At 43.8% G+C, this 21,440-nt stretch overlaps 1 protein-coding gene across 1 annotated transcript; it reads left to right on the top strand.

Moving 5' to 3' along the window:
• The first annotated feature begins 227 nt into the window (after positions 1-227).
• On the top strand, positions 228-20,776 carry LOC142791943 (putative glutamate receptor). Its single transcript, XM_075885588.1, has 5 exons — positions 228-328; positions 4,531-4,621; positions 7,048-7,209; positions 14,511-14,661; positions 20,547-20,776. Exons 1-5 carry the CDS (start codon positions 273-275, stop codon positions 20,774-20,776), a joined length of 690 nt encoding a protein of 229 aa, XP_075741703.1. The 5' UTR covers positions 228-272.
• The last annotated feature ends 664 nt before the right edge of the window (positions 20,777-21,440 follow it).

The following is a 21,440-nucleotide window of genomic DNA, read 5'->3' as shown; positions in this document are numbered from 1 at the left end:
ATGTGAATGTAAAGCGATCTCCCGAAAAGTAATCTTGTCAAGATCGAAAACAATTAAAAGGCATAAAAGTGGAGCAATATATGAAACATAAAGGGATATTTTATACCCCACTGTGTCACAATGTTTCATAGCAGCACTTTGTAAGGTTGATAATACGAATCCCCTAAAATAATACTTCTTGTATTGCCTTTGTTCTCCTTTCTTCCTACTTACCGCTGTAGTGGCCGCCTTGGATAACGCTGAAATGTGGCAATGAGGACCTTCGGAACTCAATGTATGGTCCGATGGCAAATATGATTGAAGCGCTATCCGAAAAAGGAGGCTTCACGTAAGGACTTCCTCAATTTAATCCTCTTATATCGTCTCTATACCAAGTCTTTCGGCTGTATTAGAGGTCACGTATCTACTAATGTAAAAATAAATGAGATGACATCACCTTAGCGTCTGTGAAATAAATTGATTTTACCTCAATGTGAAAGACTTTGTAAAAATTTTTGTAGTAATAGAGCCCATTGCGTGCCTTGATGCGATCTGTAGTTATACAGCCATTAACATACTACGATCTTATATAGAAAGTGGTCCGTGATACCCTCATTACTTTTCAAGAGCACTTTGATTCTGCTGCCCCTTCTTTTCTAAGTATTAGGATAACTGCTGCAGGGTATCACACTTGTTGGCGCATCGCAGAAAAAATATAACGTACAAGCGCAAAGATGAAGACAAATAGCTGTAACTCCATGCCGCAATGATTTTCATGATAACTGGTGGTATCCAGTGAAGCGTCATCAAGTATTAGCACAAATTGCCTTCTCAAAGAATCAGTAACTGTACACTCATAAGCAATGACGTAGAAAAATAAAGTATCGTGCACGCTTGTAAAATCTTAGTGAGCAGTAAAGCCGAGATACAGGCGCTAGCACCTGGCGGTTGAGTTATTTCTTCCCAACCTTCACCTTCTTTTTTTTCAATAGTATTTCTGCCTTTCTGTATATATCTTTTCCATTGTCTACTTTTGTATTACCATCTCGCTGCTTTGTCCACTCAGATTTCTCACAGCATGGTTCCTCACCATCAGTCTTCTCTTTAACCTTTTTATGTCCTGTAACGTACATGATTATGCTCTGATTTTTCTTCTCACTTCCTCTTTTGATGCCCCCATTAATCCCCTCAACCTTACGTAAGTTTTCCTAGCAGCAAACTTTGTTTTGGCATACCCGTGCAATACTATACTAAACATATGTCTGTGTTAAATCACGTTTCTTTGGAAAAGAGGTATCGCAGCATACCATCGATTCCGGAATTGTTCCAAATTGAGATTACAGGGGGGGAGGGGGGGACTTCTCGTGCTGCAAACTACTGATGCATTTTCGGTAGCGTGGATGGCGGGGCCTTGAGTTGGTTCTGTTCCCGAAGGCATCCAAGTCTCAGTAAATAGACGAGTAGAGGAGCCGTACCTGAATACAGGAATGACTATTTAAAGTAATTTACATGATGAATTTAGCATGATACTAGGTGAACAATGTTAGCCTTCTTCAAGCGCCTTGGAGTTAGCGTTTTATACTTGGGCTTCCCAACCCTATCGGAAAAAAACGAATGGTGGGCATGGTGTAAACCACCACCCACCATTATAGTGGATTAGTGTAGTGGGTGAATAGTGGGAAACGCCCACCATGGCGCATGGTGGGTGTGGTGGGTGCTGTAGTGCCGGCAACACTTGAGCGCGAAATGACGTCATAATCACCATGACGAGCTGCCACAAAAAATAAAAAAGAATTCTATAAAAACAGTATCAAAAACACCCCAAGGCACCACGGAGGATCGAACGTGCAACCTGCAGATGCCCATTCGACGACGCTAACCACTGCGCCACACCAACATGACGTCAACCGGGTGTGAAATACTTAGTAGGCATACAAACTTACGGTTTAACTTGAGTTATGTTTGTCGTGTACACAACATAGACAAGATCTACACCTGCTACTAAAAATTACACATTTATTAAACACAAGCAACTGCGGCCTGTAACGATTGCCACTATGTTAACGGCACTAGTGCTTTTTTTTTACAATTCACAACTTCAAGAATAAAACCAAGTGGACTGGGGAGCAGCAACAGTTTACCGGCGGAGTCTTCCAAGTTTAATATCCGTTTCGCGCTCGTTCTAAAGGGCGACATCTGCTCACGCTTTATGACGCCTCTAGGCTCATTCCATAGATACGCCTGCCTAATTTATTTGATTGAATATTGGGATGGTTTTCGCGCAATGTAGAGGGCAGTCGCGCAAGCGCAATGCTGTAGCTTTTTCGCTAAAGCAACTTCATAACGGCTTGGCCAAAACGAATGCAGTGTGCCGGAAACATTACGCTATCATGTTGGTTCACCAAGCATACGAATTGCCACGTCTGAGTTCTCGTACAAAAGCTAGAGAAGTGCCGGCGAGTGCGACCGGTGGCTGTCGGTGAGAAGACACTTAATTACGTTCTCTGGGAGTGCTTTAATCGCGTCGCATCGATGTTTGTTTCTTCTTGAGCGGACACCATACACAATGAAAAATGCTTTATTTAGGTTAATCGATGCCATGGCTGCGCTGTATTGTCATACTTAATCGTCGAAATCATGTATTCGGAAACTCGGAAGCACGGATAACACAATTGTACGGGCTCGGTCGGTAGGCCTAACTTTGATGGAAATCATGGTGGTAGAACATGTAGTGTACAGATCGCAGCTTCGTACACTATATAAATTGCCCGCCATTATAAGCCCACCCATCATCTGCTTACTGCTTCCCAGCATTATCGCGATGGTGGGAAGAGCTTCTCAGCTTGGTACATCATGTGGCCCACCATAACAAGCAGCACCCATCATCTGCTTAGTGCTTCCCAGCATTATCGCAATGGTGGGAAGAGTCTCTCAACTTGGTACACCATGTAGCCCACCATAATAAGCACCACCAACCATATGCTTAGGGCTACCCAGCATTATCGCAATGGTGGGCAGAGTGTCCCATTATTGCCCACTATCTCGCCTCTGCTTTCCACCATCATTTCCATTTTACCCATCATCTGTACACCATACCACCCAGTATGTCCCGGCATAACCACCATATTTTCCACTACGTCCCACCATAGCCTTTATAATTTCCACCATGCCCACTATTATTTCCACCATGCCCACTATTACTTACACTACGCCCACCATGTTTTCCAGTATCCACCATGCAAATTTTTCCGATAGGGAAAACTCCCCGCAAGGAACAACAGTGTAGGCCAGAGCAGTCCAATGAAGAGTTAGTGTTCATCTCAGCCCCAGAGATGGCAGGGTCAAGCACTTCCTCCTTTTCAACCTAGAACAGAAAATAAGAGGCACGACCTGTTAGTCGCACAGCGAGGGACAAGTACTATACAGTACACAAGGCAATCATACGCACAAAGTAGCACAGTGCAATGACGTTGTCTCCCACGTTCAGATTAACTGTGTAATCTGGTTCCGTGTTGAGTCATTAATAGGCTCTGCGGTGATGGGCAGGCCGCTTCATTGTAGAAAACGCAGCGGAAGACAGTTTCCAGGCACTCCGCTCATTGTCCAGTGCACCTTGCGGCAGAAAGAAGCGCTTGGGGTACCACATTTTTCAAGCAGCTCTAGCTGAAAGTAGTTCTTTTTAAGCCATTGGGCCGTCGGACGTGTTCAAAAAGGTTTCGACGAGGGGAACCATCGGCCCTGAAGAGTTTCCAGTATGACCATCGTGTTTTAGCTTCTTCTGGGGTTTTGACCTTGGCTGCTGAGAAAGGCTTGGCCAATGACAACTTGTGACAAAAGGAGCCGGTGACGTAACCTATTGCACAATTTTCTGCATCCGTCACCGTCCAAAGAATGAACACCCCGTGGTGATTGGACGAGGCAGCACAGTGCCCGTTAGTACATACTCGCTCCATGTGGCACATAAAATATGTGCGAGGCTTTGCCATACTTCACCCTCTCTAACCTACCTTCCTTTGGTGTGCTATTGTAGTCATGGCAACATCAGGCTAGAAGCTGCTTCACACAAATTCACATTCTATGGTGCGTAGCCGACGTGTTCTATGTTACGCACGCCAGCCCTAATCCTAACTTCAACAACCGCGCTGTTAAGATTAGATTAGCTTGTATAATTTCACGTAACATCCATGTATGATGCTGGCGCTTAGCCTTACTCTAGTGTACAGAAAATCTGCATCGACCACTTGGACATTGAAATGTGAAATAATTTTCAGTTGTAATCAAGCAATAGCTGAAGTCACTGGTTTAAACAGAAATACTGATGGCCAAACATTTGATGTCAATAGTGGGGCCAAGGTATTTCTTATTTCTCCTATCTATACCTGAGATTCATATATCACAAAATATCTTTTGTACAGAACAATTCTATTTCTTTTTCTAAACATGATGAGGTGGCCCTCTTTTCTATTGAATATAGAGTATAAACGTAAGTATGGTGCCCAAATCTATTGCCGCGTATCTGAATGTTCACGTTTATCTGTTTTCATTTCTCAGATATGACGTTGCCTGTTCAGAACAAGGGGGCACAGGAATGGCTTTTCCTAATGGCAGCTGGACTGGCGTAATCGGAGAGCTTCAAGCAAATGTGAGACAAGTACTGCCGTTTCGTACTATTTTAATGAAGCTTAAATGATACATAGCGCTAATGTGACCACAGAATCACATGAGTTGGGCTTCCTAGCTACTTCTACTCCTGCTCATTCCGACACGCACTGCAGTGTGAAATCTAATTTTGGGAAAAAGTTGAAAAAAGTGACGGCAAATATTACGCACTGAGGTAATCCAGAGTAAGTGCTTGTGCCGAACTTTCGGCAAAGTCTGAAGACGTAGGCACTATTTATCCGTAATTTCAGTCGGGATAATTCAAACATGTCGCAAACTTACCAAGTAACTCTACCGCACTAGCGTGCAAAAGATACCTTAGAGTAAGACTAACGACTGCGCTCATAGGACGCCCCACATGTACTATAAAGTAGCAGTGAAGCTTGAGCTGTGGCCATCACAGAATATGATGCTATGCATATGCTATGGGTGGAAAAAGTGTAGAAAGGCTCAACGGGGCCGTCAGCACGCGTCTACAACATTGCTTCCACATCTAGGGAACCCCGTTGTGTAGGCCCTAGACCGCGCTTTCGCCATCGAGTAACGATGGCGCTAGTATTGATGACGCCGACTAACGCACTGGGTTCATCGGGGTACCGACAGAGGCAACGCCTGGCAACGGCGTGACCTCGATTTTCTGAGTTGGTTTGCCACAAATCTAACAGCTACGCCTGACCACTCAGAACAATTTGTCGTGTCTATATCAGCGTGTTGTGATTCGGAGCGACTGTTCTCCCAACAATAACAATGGCGAAGAAGTGGTGAAACAGATGTGCATATATATATATATATATATATATATATATATATATATATATATATATATATATATATATATATATATATATATATATATATATATATATATATATATATATATATATATATATATATATATATATATATATATATATTGCACAGGAAATAAATATTATGCAAGAAATATTAGTCCAACAACATAATAGGCTAGGGGGCGGCTGCGACCAGGATTCGGCCTCCTTGAAGAGAAAAGCTGCGCACTCTTATGTTTAGGTATTATTGCGCAGGCAATGATGACTCGACAAGGGTGTCTGCCATGCAACTCAGGCATCGATACTGGGCGAGACACGCCAGCATGGATGCCTGGCTAGCAACGAGACGCGCCGAGCGACAACAGCATGCTCGCACGTGTTGGTGTGCGTGTCCGTGACTGTGTGCGTGTGTATGTGTTTGCGCGTGCATACCAGGCTCTCTGCGAGAGGGGGCGCGAGAAAGCAAGCCTGGCGTTACGGAAGAGTGATAGGCCAGACCCGAAGGTTGGGCTAGTTGAATATGCATGGTTTAACTGTCAGTTCCTTTCTGTTTATTCGTGTGCTTGAACTGACAGTTAGACCAGACCCAATTAAAATACTTGGCACTGGCCTGCTTATTTTCACACGAAGTATTTTAAGTACGCGTTCACTGAGAATATCGACGGAAATCCATCAACAATTTTTACACGACCAAAGTGCAACGAAAAAAAAAAACTTCCGCTGATGAAAGGCAAAACTGCGACCTCTCGATGCGCAGCCATAGAGAACGGGCTCTCCGCTCACCGTGCTACTGTTACGTTTTCAGGAGGCTTCACAAACGCACCTTTTATCTATCACGCACTCATTTCAAGGTGGCGTTCTTGTCTAATGATTGGAGCGTTTTCTGGTGCAAGGGCAAGGCTTCCCCAAAGAGTGCCACGTTTTGCCGGCAAAGGACCTTAGGGTTTAGCCTCGTTGGTTGTGGCTTCTGTGGCCTCCATTGTCCGGCACAGCACAATCAAGGTACCTACTATACACCAACCGGACGTACATCAGATTATTGATTGATATGTGGGGTTTAATGCTTTAACGTATGTAATAACGTATTTATGTGGGGCTTAATGCTTTAACGTATGTAATACAATAAAAGTCACAGCTTTGGCGCAAATGCGAAGCAACGAACGCGATAGCAACAAATTGGAAGGTCACGCGCAGAATGGCAAGCAGATGCAAACTTTCCCCACGTATCTCACGCACAAATGAAGTAGGTAACGTACTCAAAGGTACGGATGAACAGGAATAAGCGTCCCAGATGTTACTTCGCTGTGTCTGAAAAGTGCGCACTTGTCGTAAACGGAGGCTGTGCAACATTTCCAATGAACTTTGTGCACCCTGTAACTGCAACAAAATTGTTCGAGTTCAAGCACAACGCGAGCCAAGACGTGTGATCCTCCCCGCCGGGAGATAAGGGTGCGTGAGGAATTGCAAGTCCACGCTCGCGCCGGTGACGAAATGCAGCCGAGAGTGTCCATACAGTTGCTATCGCAAAAAAATTAGCACTCATTCGTCTGGCAATCAAGAATCTTACATCACAATTATCTTAACCTGCTTTGTGATTCTGTGTTCCTTCTTGCTGCAGAGAGCTGATCTGGCACTGAGTCCCATGGCCATTACATACCACCGGATTCAGCTTGCCCACTTTACGCCTCAAGTCCTCACGGAGTACATGACTATATTGGCAGGATTCCCCGATGAAATGGAAGTCAATGCCTTTGGGACCTTGATGGTGTTTCAATGGGAAGTGAGTAATAATCTGAAGAAAGCTTAAATATGACTTATTTTTATTCTCAGTTGTAGAAGCTGGAACTGGGCAAAATATCTTAAGAACATGAAGCGAGCTATGTTCAATTTCTGAAACAGTGTGATGTATGAAGGGGACATTTGTGAATGTAATAGGAACTCAAAAAGGCAGTCTCTAATAAAAGGTGAGTCAAATACTCTAATTGTTTCAGTCAAGTAGAGCAACATTCATTGATGTGGCACTTCGTCAACAACCGTGGCTAAAACAACCAGCATGGTTTCATTCGAACTGCTTGATTTGTGCACTTGTTTTGCTATCATGTTTGAGTGCCACGACTTGCTTTTCTCGGGCTAGTTGGCACCTACTCAAGGACATGATGTGCCCTGAGAAAGGTCAAATACAAAGGATAAGAAGCAAACTTTTTCACTTTTTTCGCCTCTTAGTAAATATCCCCCATGCGGTCCTACACAATAAAATTCAAGTATTTCCTTAGAAAGTGAATATACTGGGTGCCGATGTATTCTCCTAACAAGAAGTGATCTGAAATGACATTGCATAAAATGAACTGGATGACTCTACAAGGCCTCTGATAGACGCTAACAAGAAGAAAAGGCTGCTGACAGTCCTGGATAGTGCGCCTTCTGTCAGGAAGAACCACTCACTCTTCGAGACTAGTAATCGTCATTACGCTCATGTGACGATGCACAGCACCGACGCATGTACACGGATGATGTGAGTGCATTGCAAAATACTTTTATGGCGTAATTTTATTTGTTTTAAAATCATAAATTTTTTAAGGGGACAAGAATATACTGGCAAAAAATTCTGCAGTTCAACAAGATTGTCGGTGGCAAGAAAGTGTGTTTTTTTGGAATAAACTAAGGCGCATTTCTTTATTTTAGGGAATAAAATCTAAGATCCCACGTACCGTGAGAATTCATGTTAAGCGAAGCACGCCGACGGAAGGTGACAGCGTTGTAATTTTTTTGTACGGAACGGGACGAGGTTCTCATAACAATATGTAAAAAACACATGCAGACCAATGTTAAACAAACGCATATCTTTTTATACAACAACCTCTTTACAGTTGCATAAACATCCCAACAGCATCATGCATCATAGCAACGCCAGAAGTGGTATGCTCATATGCAGAGCAGCTGCTCATGATAATTGCATCGCAATCACTGCTACTTAAATAAACTTCAGCGGATGACACCTAACAGCAACTGACGTTAACCCTACGTGACGGCTGTATCATAGAAGTACATATGTTATGTCTAAAACATTATGTAGCCAGCACTGCAGCCACCACTTCGGAAACCTTAGAATCTATTGAAGAGTACTTTTGAAATCTGCCGTGGCCCTGTGGTGGAATTCTTGTCATGAATAACGTTGAGGCTTGACATTTTCTGCGGTTTATTTAGGAAAGTTTATTAAATGTCAAGCATTTATTCGCGTGCTGCAGACATTTTTGGCGTATATATATATATATATATATATATATATATATATATATATATATATATATATATATATATATATATATATATATATATATATATATATATTCGCTTACGTCTGAACGCTCTCGTAATCACCCACTTAATTTAAGGTAGGTTGACCAAAATTAGTATGCGAGTGTAAGATGGTTTCACGAATATGACTTGTGGGTTATGACGTGAAAATATTACAATGTGGTCGCGCACGGTGTCAAACTGCGCCAGGTGAGTGGTATATGCCCGCGGCCTGGTATGTGCCGCTGGTATGCGGGAGTGTGTCACGGGTGATTGATAACAGTGAGCATACACTTGGAAAATTCCGTGGTACATCGGGAATGTTCAACACGCAACCATTCTGCTTGTGTTCTCGAATTTCCAACATTTGCAGTAGGTGCTGTCGCTGGAGCTAAGATGAGGCACAGTGCAGTTGCAAATCTATCCATTAAACGTCGATGGGAACCAGTGGGACTCCGTATGACCATCTCCACAATCTACGGAAGGCAAGGCATCTTCGGCAAACCTACACAGTTTCCCCTCACACAAGCGAATTCTATAGCCATCCACAACTGACAAGGGACCACTTACGGTCGGCTAGTGTATGAATAACAAGGGTCATTCATGGAAGTGGATTACTCGAAGTAGATTTCGTGTTGAGTTTGGCACGATAAAGTAGAATCATGTGGATGAGAGAGGCATACTGCACGCGTGCTTAATTCCGTCCTAACCTTCAGTGCTGGCATTAAAAACTCAAAACACGTCTTATTGAGAATTTGGTTTATTTCACAGAAGCCATTCGATTACTTTCCAGAAAAGTTTAGTTATGATGATGTTTAAAATGTTTATGGTGATTGTAACCCCATCTGGTACATAAACTCTCGGTGAAACTTTGTAGCCTGTTTCCCTGTGTGCTTTCACCTGCCGTGGTAGAATATAGTCATTGAGTGTCGTGTGACTATGCTGAAGGGCGCAGGTACGACCCCCGGCCATGTCAGCTTAATTTGAATGGAGTGAAAATGCAAAAAAAAATGCCGCCATATCCACGAAGTGAATGATGATGAGTGGGTGAAGCTCCGGAGGTAAACCTGGTAAACCATGAATCCTCCGTACATTTTGCCCACTCAATTTTATTGCAACGCTCCCCCTAGCGTACGTCGCCGCACTATATCGAACGATGACACGCGCCATATGTGGCATCATTCCTATTTTATAACACCTCGCATCTTTCATAATCAACTACACGTACCGCCGTCTAGTTTATAACATCTTGCATCTTTTGGACGGACGGACGGACGGACGGACGGACGGACGGACGGATGGATGGACGGATGGACGGATAGATGAATGGACGGATGTACGGACGGACGGACGGACGGACGAATGGACGGACGGACGGACGGACGGATGGATGGACGGATGTATGGACGGACGGACGGATGGACGCATGGATGGATGGACGGACGGACGGATGGACGGACAGACGGACGGATGGATGGATGGATGGATGGATGGATGGATGGATGGATGGATGGATGGATGGATGGATGGATGGATGGATGGATGGATGGATGGATGGATGGACGGACGAATGGACGGATGGACGGATGGATATGGCTGTACCCTTTAGATCGGGCGGTGGCTAGCGTAATACTTAGAACTGAACGAGAGGTGGCTACATACAGGGGACGCACAGCCCACGCCTTAAGGAGCTTCGCTCCTAAAAAAAACACTCATTTGCTTGTGTTTAGATTCACAGCGAAAAACATCAGTGGGTCAAAATTTATCCGCAGACCATCACGACGGTGTGCCTCATAATTATATGGTGGTAGCAGCACGTATAGCCCCAGCAATAGTATATAATCTTTGTTTCACGCATGGACTGTGCAGACGTATCACGTTTCTTAGAATGTTGAAAAATTAACTGGTATTTTTTTATGCGCCTCGTTGAATAGATGAGTCCTGTTAGCGCCATGCGAAAATAAAAACGCGTATGCTTACATAGCATGTCGACACCGCAAAAATCCATTATTTGTGTACAGTCTATGGTAATCGATAAGCAAGACTGTTTAGGGAAGCTGAACTTCTTGTATTCGTGACTAATTGGTAGTAGGAAACAACTCGAGACATGCCCCGCCGCGGTGGTCTAGTGGCTAAGGTACTCGGCTGCTGACCCGCAGGTCGCAGGTTCAAATCCCGGCTGCGGCGGCTGCATTTCCGATGGAGGCGGAAATGTTGTAGGCCCGTGTGGTCAGATTTGGGTGCACGTTAAAGAACCCCAGGTGGTCGAAATTTCCGTAGCCCTCCACTACGGCGTCTCTCATGATCATATAGTGGTTTTGGGACGTTAAACCCCACATATCAATCAACAACACGAGACACACACGGAAGTGTCGGGAGCATTGTGCCAATGCCTGACAATAAAAAAAGAAACCATTTTCTCTACACCAATAAAACCAAAGAATAAACGTCACTCTTGCAATGCTTGCATTGATTGTAGGGAAAAGTAATCGCACGTGACAGGCCGCGGCCGGCTAGGCTCGGCGTGCACATGTGTGCTTATATATATATATATATATATATATATATATATATATATATATATATATATATATATATATATATATATATATATATATATATATATATCAGAATGCAAAATTTCCAAACACTTTCATAGCTCGCAGCCTAACGCTGTGGTGTGAATGGATTCCCCCTCCCCCCTCCTTTTTTCTTTTACCACCATCACCACCGCTAAGTGCAAACGCAAATGAAGAGAAAAAAACGGACAATTACGAAGCATTCGAAAAAAAGTGGGAGGCTTTGCTGGTGACGCAAGTCCCTTACTACCAGCTACAATTGGTAAACCGGGATCGAGTGGCAGCAGCGAGCCCTGGCTTCCTGAACTGAGGAGGCCACCCTTCTTAAAGCTGAAGTAGAAAGAGCCTGGTTCAAATAAGGTTCATCTCATTCACTGTTGCGAACGAATTCACCGCCTGCCAGTTCCTACTTTTTTTACGTCATGTGAGGCGCCCTTAACGTGCCTGGTGTTTTTCCAACAGAGCTACCACGGTAGTTTTTCACCAGTTTACTGTGGTGTATATGTGTGCAATAAAAATTACAGTATTAGTCGGTCCTGCCAGTGTAGCCAAGATGGCGGTTGTGCAGCACTCTTTCTTCTGCCTGTTTGGCGTTACGCAGTACGTGGTGTAAATATGAGCTTGCAACTCACCAATAATCGCTGGTTTATCACCTGAAGGCACGAAGTCTGCGTGAACAATACACTCGCTCTAAAAAGGAAAAAAGTGCACGATAATGTGGTGTTTTTCTTTGTTAGACAGAATTTTGTTGAGATCTACCTGACAATCCTGCAAAAGAAAGAATAGTAGATGTTATTAGAAGTACTTGTAATGTGAATGTGAGCGAAGTAAAATGGTTGAATAGATGAGTTGCCGAGGGCAGGGACCAAATCTGCGTCCTGAGATTGTGCGTGAAAATTTCGCAGGCCCTGCTGCTACTTCGCATTATTCTGGTTTATAATAGAAATGGCGTTGGCATCGCAATTTTCTCTTTAAGGTGTGTTTCTATTGTGTTTATATGGATCTGTCACGTCTATGCATCTATGTCCTTGCAATCATACATAGAATGACACATAGACGAGAAACGGAAAAAGAAGTGGACGGTCTTAGCGAACTATAGCTAACCCTCACGATGACAACATGAACGATTGCTTCAGCACACACACACCTGCCAACTCTCTGATTCACCTGGAAAGTTATTGCAATTTAAGCATGCCTCATCATTGAGCGGGCAAGACAATAAGTCTTTCAAAGAAGATCACCAAAAACGCTGCTATGAGAGATGATTAAAAAACAGATGACAAATGTTTTAGGTATTTTCCCTCGGGCACCTTTTACGTGCAATTTGATCCTTGAGTCATTTTTAACGTGGTGCCCTGGTTTCATTTGAAAAAAAAAAACAAGGTACGAAGACTTAGAAGACGCTCCTAGCTGTGTTAAGTATATAAGTAGCACACAAGTGCTTCGTTAATTATACGCACGCGCATGTGCCTATATTTACGAGTATAGTTAAGATCACTGACACCTAATAAGACTTTCAAATAATCGAATTTATTTATTGCATTGCTGTGGCCTTAGAAACATAGCCAGCTTTATTAGGTTTTTTAGGGTCCTACCCATTTTTTATGTTTGTCGGTGATAGAAATTTCGGAAGCTACAAATTTATCTTTTTTTGTGAACCCGTGACAATGATATCACCAAAGTCCTATAGAGCATTTCGGAAATATGTTGTCGAGTGAGAGGTGATGGGCCTGTGCTTCGCTGCACCAAACTTAGCGTGAGGTAGCGCAAATTTTGAGCGTTTTAGGGGCGAAGCCCCTTAAATAAATTGGCACCCGTTCGTCCCTCGTTGTAGTGCGTAACTAGTCTTACGTTTTCATCTGCAAATCTGTGCTGGTGGGAGACTTCTCCTGTGCGTTGTTGAGCAATAAAAAATTCGCAGCGTGCGCGTTAACTAAATGCCGAATTCTACTGTGTCTCATTCCCCATTAGCAGCCATTGCCATGTACATTGAACACTATCTGTCAAGAAAGGGTTGCTGCTTTATACTCACTGTGCGTAACCTCCTTGGTTTTAGAAAGGTTCAGCGAGCGTTGGGCCACAGTGCCATGAATAGTGTGAACTAGTATATACCATGAACTGGATGTGGTTAAAGGTGAGAAGTAGACACAAAGCGCAAGCCGTAAGAAAGTGTGCGTGTGTCACCTCGCGTTTAGTCCTTGGAATGTCCGCTGGATGGCGGTGCCTCTATATGCGGAATATATGATAAAAAGATTCGAGATGGTTGAACTTGAAGTGTTGACTAGATGACCAAACGGACGTACAGACAGATGCATGGGTGGACGCACGGATGGTTGCATGGACGGATAGACGCACGGACGGACGCAGGGCTGGATGCATGGATGAACACAGGCGTGGACGCACGGACGGGTGGATGGACGCACGGATGGTCACACAGACGGATTCATGGACGGACAGAAGCAAGAACAAATGGACAGACGAATGCGTCACCCCACTCTCCATCATCCACTCCATGGATATGCTGTCATTTTTTAAACGCAAAAGTGTTTTCTTATCTCGCGTTTTTTTAAAGCAAAATTAGTATTGTCACAAGCACAACCATGGCGTATTTCTAAGATCTACATGACGTCAAAAAATTAGGCATGATCGGAAAGGAAAGAAAAAGTACTCTCTACGGGAGTGAAACCCACGATCTTTTGGCTCGCGACAACAGAGATCGGGCATACTACCCACCGCTTCATGGCCCTTTTTTTTTCCTCAATGCAATAGGATAGCGTTTTCCCCAGGTCGGGCATTAGCGTTCAATAAGTACAACATACTACGAATGGGCGACCTTAGCCCAAGTTTGGCGTTCTATCAGGTATGCTCTTCTGGTTGTCACATCTCTTTGTCTGGTTCCACTCTCATCTAAACACCTATGACCACAAGGGTTTGTTTGAATCATTCGTGATGGACGTTAGTCATCGGGATGGAGATGTATGGCTAAGCGTCAACGTGAATACATCCACGTTAAGCGGTGCTAGAGCTGCCAAACTGCACAATCTCTTTGGTATCAAAGTGCAGTAATCATGAAACCATTTCTGTAAGGACACGCTATACTTTCGTCTGAAGCCGATTGCTATGGCTGAGGGATCATCCATGTTTTTTTTACTTTATTTTTGTTCATCTGTGAAACTTGCTAAAATTAATTCTTTTTTTAACATTCCAGGTATGGCTGGCACTTTTCTGTAGCCTGCTGGTCTGCGTAATGGCGAGTGTCCTTGCAGACGCCACAAGCTGCGTTCACCAGACGAACAAACAGATGTGTAAACTAGTGCAGCAGAACTGGTGGGCGTACACGTCAGCGATGTTCATGGAACGTAAGTGTGAAAAAATACCTCGAACTTACTAACCAACTGTACATATAAGTTTATGTAGTAATTTGCTTCAAAATCAAACCGAAAATTCTAGGGTACATTTGTTCTTTAGAGGCAGGTGTCTTCACTGTAAAATGAAAACACGTGTGCTTTTCTTGTTTAAGACATCTTCAAGTTCCTGTAGACCTCTACGATATTTAATCTGTGTGACTAAATGTAACCGCCTTTTGACTCACAATATATTCGCCTTCGCATGACAGCACGTCTAATATCCTTCTGCATGCAAAAACTTTCTTATGCCAGTCGAGCAGTCGTATATAAAAAGTGCAGAATAATGAAGCAGAGCACTCTTTGTGTGCCATATTCTAGAAACCGGCACAGTTCCAGTGCCTTAGAGGGCACTTAATCTTTGACTGGAACATGAAAGCGTTTCAGACCCCGCTCACATTTCCTTTTGATTCGCTTGTTATCCTTCCTTCTTTCGTACATACGTGTATTTCCTGATTGAAATTTACCATTTATTTTTCTCTTGATCATGGCTTTGTCGACAACACTGCGCAACTCTTCGGTCAGCGACTGCAAACGCCAGACCAAGAAAACCTGATTTCTCGGACTCTTTGTACACAATCCAAAAAGTGTCAAAACAACTCTAGTAAACTTCCACAAGGTTGGGGATCAAGTGAGCCGGGCAGTTCAACTTGTCTCCAGCAAAGAAGTGCCACTACTAAACGGAAGCGCTCTGCGGCTATCTCATCTTTTCGTAATCCACCAATTTTATATATGATTCCTTATCTCTATATGCGGAATCTTTATGAAGCGAAAGTCACATAACCTTTGTAATTGCGTTGAACAAGGTTTTTACCTCCCTGTCGCAACCTTTAACGCGAGACTCTCGTCTTAGAAGTAATGAGCACGTTTCTGATAGCAAAGAAAGCGCACCACATGAATATAAGACTCGCATCTACCAAAGACAAAGTGGTACGGCGTTTGCTAGACAGAATTACTTGCTACGTGGCTTTCACACTGAGAAGCGTGTTGGAGTATCCGATCTGGGAAGACGCGTCGTAAAAGTGCAATCCCACCCCGCAAACAAGAATAAGAAAGACCATGGTGGTCGTCCCTAAGTTAGGGTGGATGCCTTGTAACGTCACACTGACGATAGTAACGAAACCATCTACGGGGAAGGGCCCGGTACAGGCCGCGGGATGCGGTACACGGCGGCAGTTATCCGCGAGCTATGGCTTTGAGATCAACCATGCGCTGGCAGCGATTTCGCCAGCTTCATTTATACGAAATTCGGTATTACGGGACGTGAATAGATGACAAAGGTATGAGACTGGTGCAAACATGATAAACATGAGATGCGTTTCATGTAACAACTCACTAAGGAAGTCAAAAACCTCACTATCGACGCATCTGGCAAAACACGAGCGTAAGACGAAGCTGTTGACCTAGATGCTTCTGGTCCCCGATCTGAACGTATCATAAGATGCATCTCAAGTTTAGAGGGCTGCTTGGGTCCCTGATGTAATAATTTTGCGAAATTCAAAATTGAACGGGCAATAGACCCTTATCTTCGTTTCGTAGACTACACTCCAAGCCACCAAGACATAATGGGGAATAAAGCCACTAACACAGCTGCCTAAACACTCGTTTAGCAGGCATCCCGCTACATTATGAGTACCTGAAAAGACATGCATCATATGTACTCTCGTTGCAAGACATTACACCCTACTGCCAGGCAGGCATTGCCAACTCCCATCTGCTGCAGAGGGGCTCAGAAAGTCTAATGAACGTCAATCTTTCCGTCCAAATTCGACAATATTTACGTGGCAGAAAGAAGTCACTGAAATTTCGGTGAAACGCGTCATAAAATGCTTTCGTGTTACTCTATCTACGGATCAACGAAGGAGAAAGGAAAACTGGAGGAAAAGAATGACGAGGAGGTGAAGCACTCTATAGGCAACTGGTTTGCTACCTTGCGCATAGAAGGGCGATGGGGGAGATGAAAGATGGAGAAGAGAGAGGGAAGAAATAAACAGAGCACATTTAGCAGCACACGCGCGCACACTGAGACATATTCAGTCTTGTCTTTTGTGGTGTGGAACAATGCTGTATCAGCCACTTGTTCAAGTCCGTGTCGCGAAGGGATTTCCACGGTGCTTTTGTTGCCTTCTCTTTCAATGTCTTCTCTCTGGCACATGAAAGAATATCGTCCACAGATATTTGGATGTTGTCGATGCGCGCAAGAGCGGACGCCACTGACTGTCTGCGGATGTCATACAACGGACAGTTGCACAGGATGTGGTGTAGCATCTCTTCGCAACGACAGGAATCGCACAGAGCGTTGTCGGCCATTCCTGTGATAATTGAATAAGAATCAACAATATTTGTAATAGTGTGTATGATCCAGGAGTGCAGGTTCACTGGAAAATATGCCAAGAGCATGAAACACTTACCTGGTAAAAAATGGCTTATAACCAATGGACCAGCCCAAAAAAAACTATATGAAACATCTCACCAAAACCCCTACAAAACGCAAATAAACTTCTCACCTGCAACCGTATGGGTTGTGCTCACCTCGCTCGAAAGTTCCTGTGGTTTGCAGTAAGAACTCAATATGGTTATTCCTTTCAAAGTTTTGTGCGCCACTAGTGCATAAAACGCAAACACTTCGGCCATTGTGTGCACCACAATGTTCGAACCTTTTGCTGCATTGCAGGGATCGGCGTCAGACCCTTCCCAAGCGGCACTGTCAAAACCACTGCCACCAGCGCCCTTACCACCGCACGGGCCATAACTGGGTAGCGCAAAGAGAGCTGTTCGCAAGCGAACGTGTCTAAGCCCTTCGCTTTAGTTGGTGTTGAGGCACGGTTTACTGAAAATCAAGGACCTAGAAAGCTGCTTACGTCAATTTGACCTCGCTTCAGAAAAATAAGAAGCTGATCAAAAAGGGAACTGCGGGTACTATGCAAAAGATGTTTCATACCTGTGTCACAAGGGCGCGCAGAAAGTCTTTTAAGTAAGCGGTCTTTTTACGAAGTAGAAATACTTTTAACAAAGAGGTGTTGCGGCGAACACACACGGCAGCAACGATCTCTTTTTAGTGTTTTCGTTCGAAGACGCTAGCGAAAGCGTGGCGCTAGCAGTTAAAAGAGAAGCAATGAAAATTAAACGATGTATCGCGATGTACAAATTAAATACTTGTTGCGCCGCTCGTTTCTTCAACTAAATTTAAGAATAAGAAATGAAGAAACACCAATGTGAAAGTTTGTTGCACTAGTTAAGGAAGCATTCCCATAACTAGCGACGTGCACAAGTCCGTCTGGCACAATTGGGCTTTTATTTACCGTATTTGTTTTTCGCTGCTCTCGACTGCTCTCGACACGGTATGGGCGATTGTACGGAAGAAAAAGTGAGGATCGCAAGCCTCACGGCCTGCCTTCTCGCTCTGGAAAGCGAGGCAGACGCTGCAAAAGCCGCCAAAGAGAGGATCAAGCAGCAACTGCTGTTCAGCAATTCCTTGCTGTGCGCACTGGAGCTGTCAGAGAATGCCTGCGATCGATCGATCTTGGTGTTCAGACGAAACGAGAGGTGTTTCGAAGAAACTGCACCTCACCTCGGTGAGCAGAACTTCAAGCAATCTTTTCGAGTGTACCCGTTAACCTTTCGTTTCATTGTGCACAGCTTGCGCAGTGAGCTCGAAAGACAGTGCACCAGCATGCGTGAAACCATCACTCCTGAGAAGTGAGTCGGCATTGCCCTATACAAGCTTAACCACTTGAATGACGGGCAAACACACGACTGCCACGCTTTCCTCGCTTGCGCAAAACTGCGCGGCGTGAAACCGAGCGTCACCACGTGATATAGCCGACGCGTTGTAGCTGCTTACGAGAGTAGAAAAGGAAATAACCATTAAAATAGGTCATTACACCTTCTTCAGGATATGAAATTTGTTTTTACAGAAAGTTTTGGTGACAGAAAAATAAGCAGTCTCTCTTTTTTTTCCCACCACTCGAAAATTGCTGGTGCCCACTGGTTTCGAGGCTACTCATTCGGAGCCGTAAAAGAAATCGACGAAATCCGTTTACGAAAAAGACCGCTTCTGAAAAGGAGTTCGCTCTGTGCCGTGTGTCTCCTGTCAGGAACTCCTTTTGGGAAAAAGACCGCTTACTTAAAAGACTTTTAAGTGCCCGTGTAACAGGGGTATCAGTCATTTCGGTGAGCTGCGATGCGCCATTTTAGTGCGAACGAGCATCGCATGACGACGAATGCGACGCAAGCACTTCGACATGCGCCATGTAACGCCTGAATGTGTAAACTTGGACGGACACATATTTCAGAAGCGATGAAGTGCATCCACGAGCAATGTATCATCTTACGATGAGTGATACGAAGCTTGCTTTATCCGACATGAATAGCTCCAGCGAATGTCACTTTTTCAATTGCATTCTATATATATATATATATATATATATATATATATATATATATATATATATATATATATATATATATATATATATAACGTTCCTTGTGCGTTTATTCGTTTTACTACGCATCCTATAATGTTCTGTTGACGATTGCCTTCCGTGTGTAGACGCTGCAAATGGGAATACTTTCGTGTCCATTTTTTCGGTGTAAGACAAAAGGCAAAACAAGGGCCTCCAAGATAGCCGTGGCAATTGTGAAGACGAACGACAACAAAAACCTGATTGTGGCCACTGCCAACATGTCTCGGTTTTCCTCTATGTGAAGTACGTTTTCGTATTTGCTAGATCAGGCCGGAACTTCGAGCCTTCAAAGCCTAGGTGCGCGATGCTGTGTGGTGGCGACCACTTCATGTTAATGGTGGTCGCAGCGTGCATGATATTTATCGCACGCTTTACTAGTGTAATGTTACACGGTGGGCATCAAATTCAGAGGCTAAGGCGAGCTTTTTAATCATCATTACCATGGTTCTTTGTAAAGACTACTCAAAAATATGACAGGAGACCTACATTATCACAATTTCTTACGCGACCAGCTGTGGAGAACGTGAGCAATTTCGCAACGGTCCGTATCCTACGCCCTTGCCGTTCTGCGTCGCGACAGCTACGTAAATCAATAAAACTGAAGTCCTTTACGTCCGTGGCTATTCACAACGCAACAGCAGCATCCACTGAGCTCTTGATTTCTTCGTTGAGCACGGAGCTGTTGCTTGTGCTCTTGTTTTCGTCGTCGTTCTGGCGAGTGAACTAGCAAGCACATCATTGCGATTAGGGGATGCGTCCGACTAGCCTAGAAAAAAAGCGTTGCTCTTTTTTCGATAACAAAGCTAGCACATCGCTCGATTTCGGTATCGCCCACCCTAGATGCACCTGGTTGCGCAGAAAGTAGTGCAAGGGAGGCGGGCTTTGCACTACCCAAAACTGCGTCGACAGCTCGAGCTACAGGCCTGCAAAACCTCCTAGTTCGACGTCTATTGGGGCAGCTTGCGAAGGCTGACTGAATGAAGCGTGCTTCCACGATTTAACTAAAAGGCAGGAGTGAGAAATTGAAGACGCGTTCCATATTTATGAACGTAGTGATACGTTTGTCACGAGGCCATCAATGTTGTTGCACCTTATCGAGGTATATTGTCGCATTGCTAATATTAAACATACAACTTTTATATCAATATAAATTTATTTTTCTATCCCGCGTCTGTTTTTTTGTGTGTATATGTTTGTATATCGATCAACAAACTTCAATTGATAGTAATGTTTGCGTGGACTCCTTTTGTAACATAACCTTTTGTAATGGTGACCAACGGTGCTCGCCAACAATTTTTTAAACGTTTTATGACGTTAAGTCATGTGTAAGTACGTGCCTTCACAATAACACTAAATCATTTATTCCTGTTGCAGCGCCGATGCACACACCGGACAGCTCGCCAGGTCGACTTGTGCTTGGCGCATGGTGGCTCACGATTCTAGTGCTGATGAATGCCTTCACAGGACACATAAAGGCCATTATGATGCTGCATCCAGATCCCGTGCGTATAGACAGCTTTTCATATTTGTCCCAGCGGGAAGATATAACACCCATTCTGTGGAAAGGGGGTACCTATGAAGATCTTCTGAAGGTAAAGTTGTGACCCTAAATACATATGTTTTCTCACCTATATTCAGTTTCATAGCACGGAAAAAATAAACAGCGAATGGTGAAACACCGTCCCAAAATATCAACTGCTCATCTCATGTTCCTGAACGAAATTCTCAGGAGATGAAAACGCATTTTATACATCGTGCAGTGAAAAAGTTATAACAATCTTTTATGATTTTTTAAAATGGTAAGGACGTGTTGATTCCTGCAGCTGAATTAGCTCATTTTTTAAAGTAATTTTCAATATTTTGCTGCTTCGCATGATTACAGGGCAATTGAAAATTGTGCCTATTATATGCCTTATCTGTATAAACCACTTTATGGTGCTTTCATAGACCTCCCACTCAATAATCAGGATAATTCAGTTACCTGCAAAGCTTTGTGAGCTGAAAATGCGATGACGGAGAAAATGCAAGAAATGTTGATTCCTTCGTCATAAGATTCAATATAACTCGAATGTAAAATGTGTACTCTGAGATGGAGTTTAAGTGCTATTGTGCACCGATATCTGAGAGCTTTCCCAATGTCTGTTGGATGCACCACTGTTGACGTGGGCGCACCCAAATGACGCCTGGTGGTACATATACATCCCTTTGAGTAATATCAATGATGACGAATGAAGCTATTCGATAGTTCTATTAGTTGAGATACACCTA

Source organism: Rhipicephalus microplus, chromosome 2 (assembly GCF_043290135.1).
Source record: "Rhipicephalus microplus isolate Deutch F79 chromosome 2, USDA_Rmic, whole genome shotgun sequence".
Lineage (NCBI taxonomy): Eukaryota > Metazoa > Arthropoda > Arachnida > Ixodida > Ixodidae > Rhipicephalus > Rhipicephalus microplus.
This window is presented reverse-complemented; position numbering and strand designations above follow the sequence as displayed.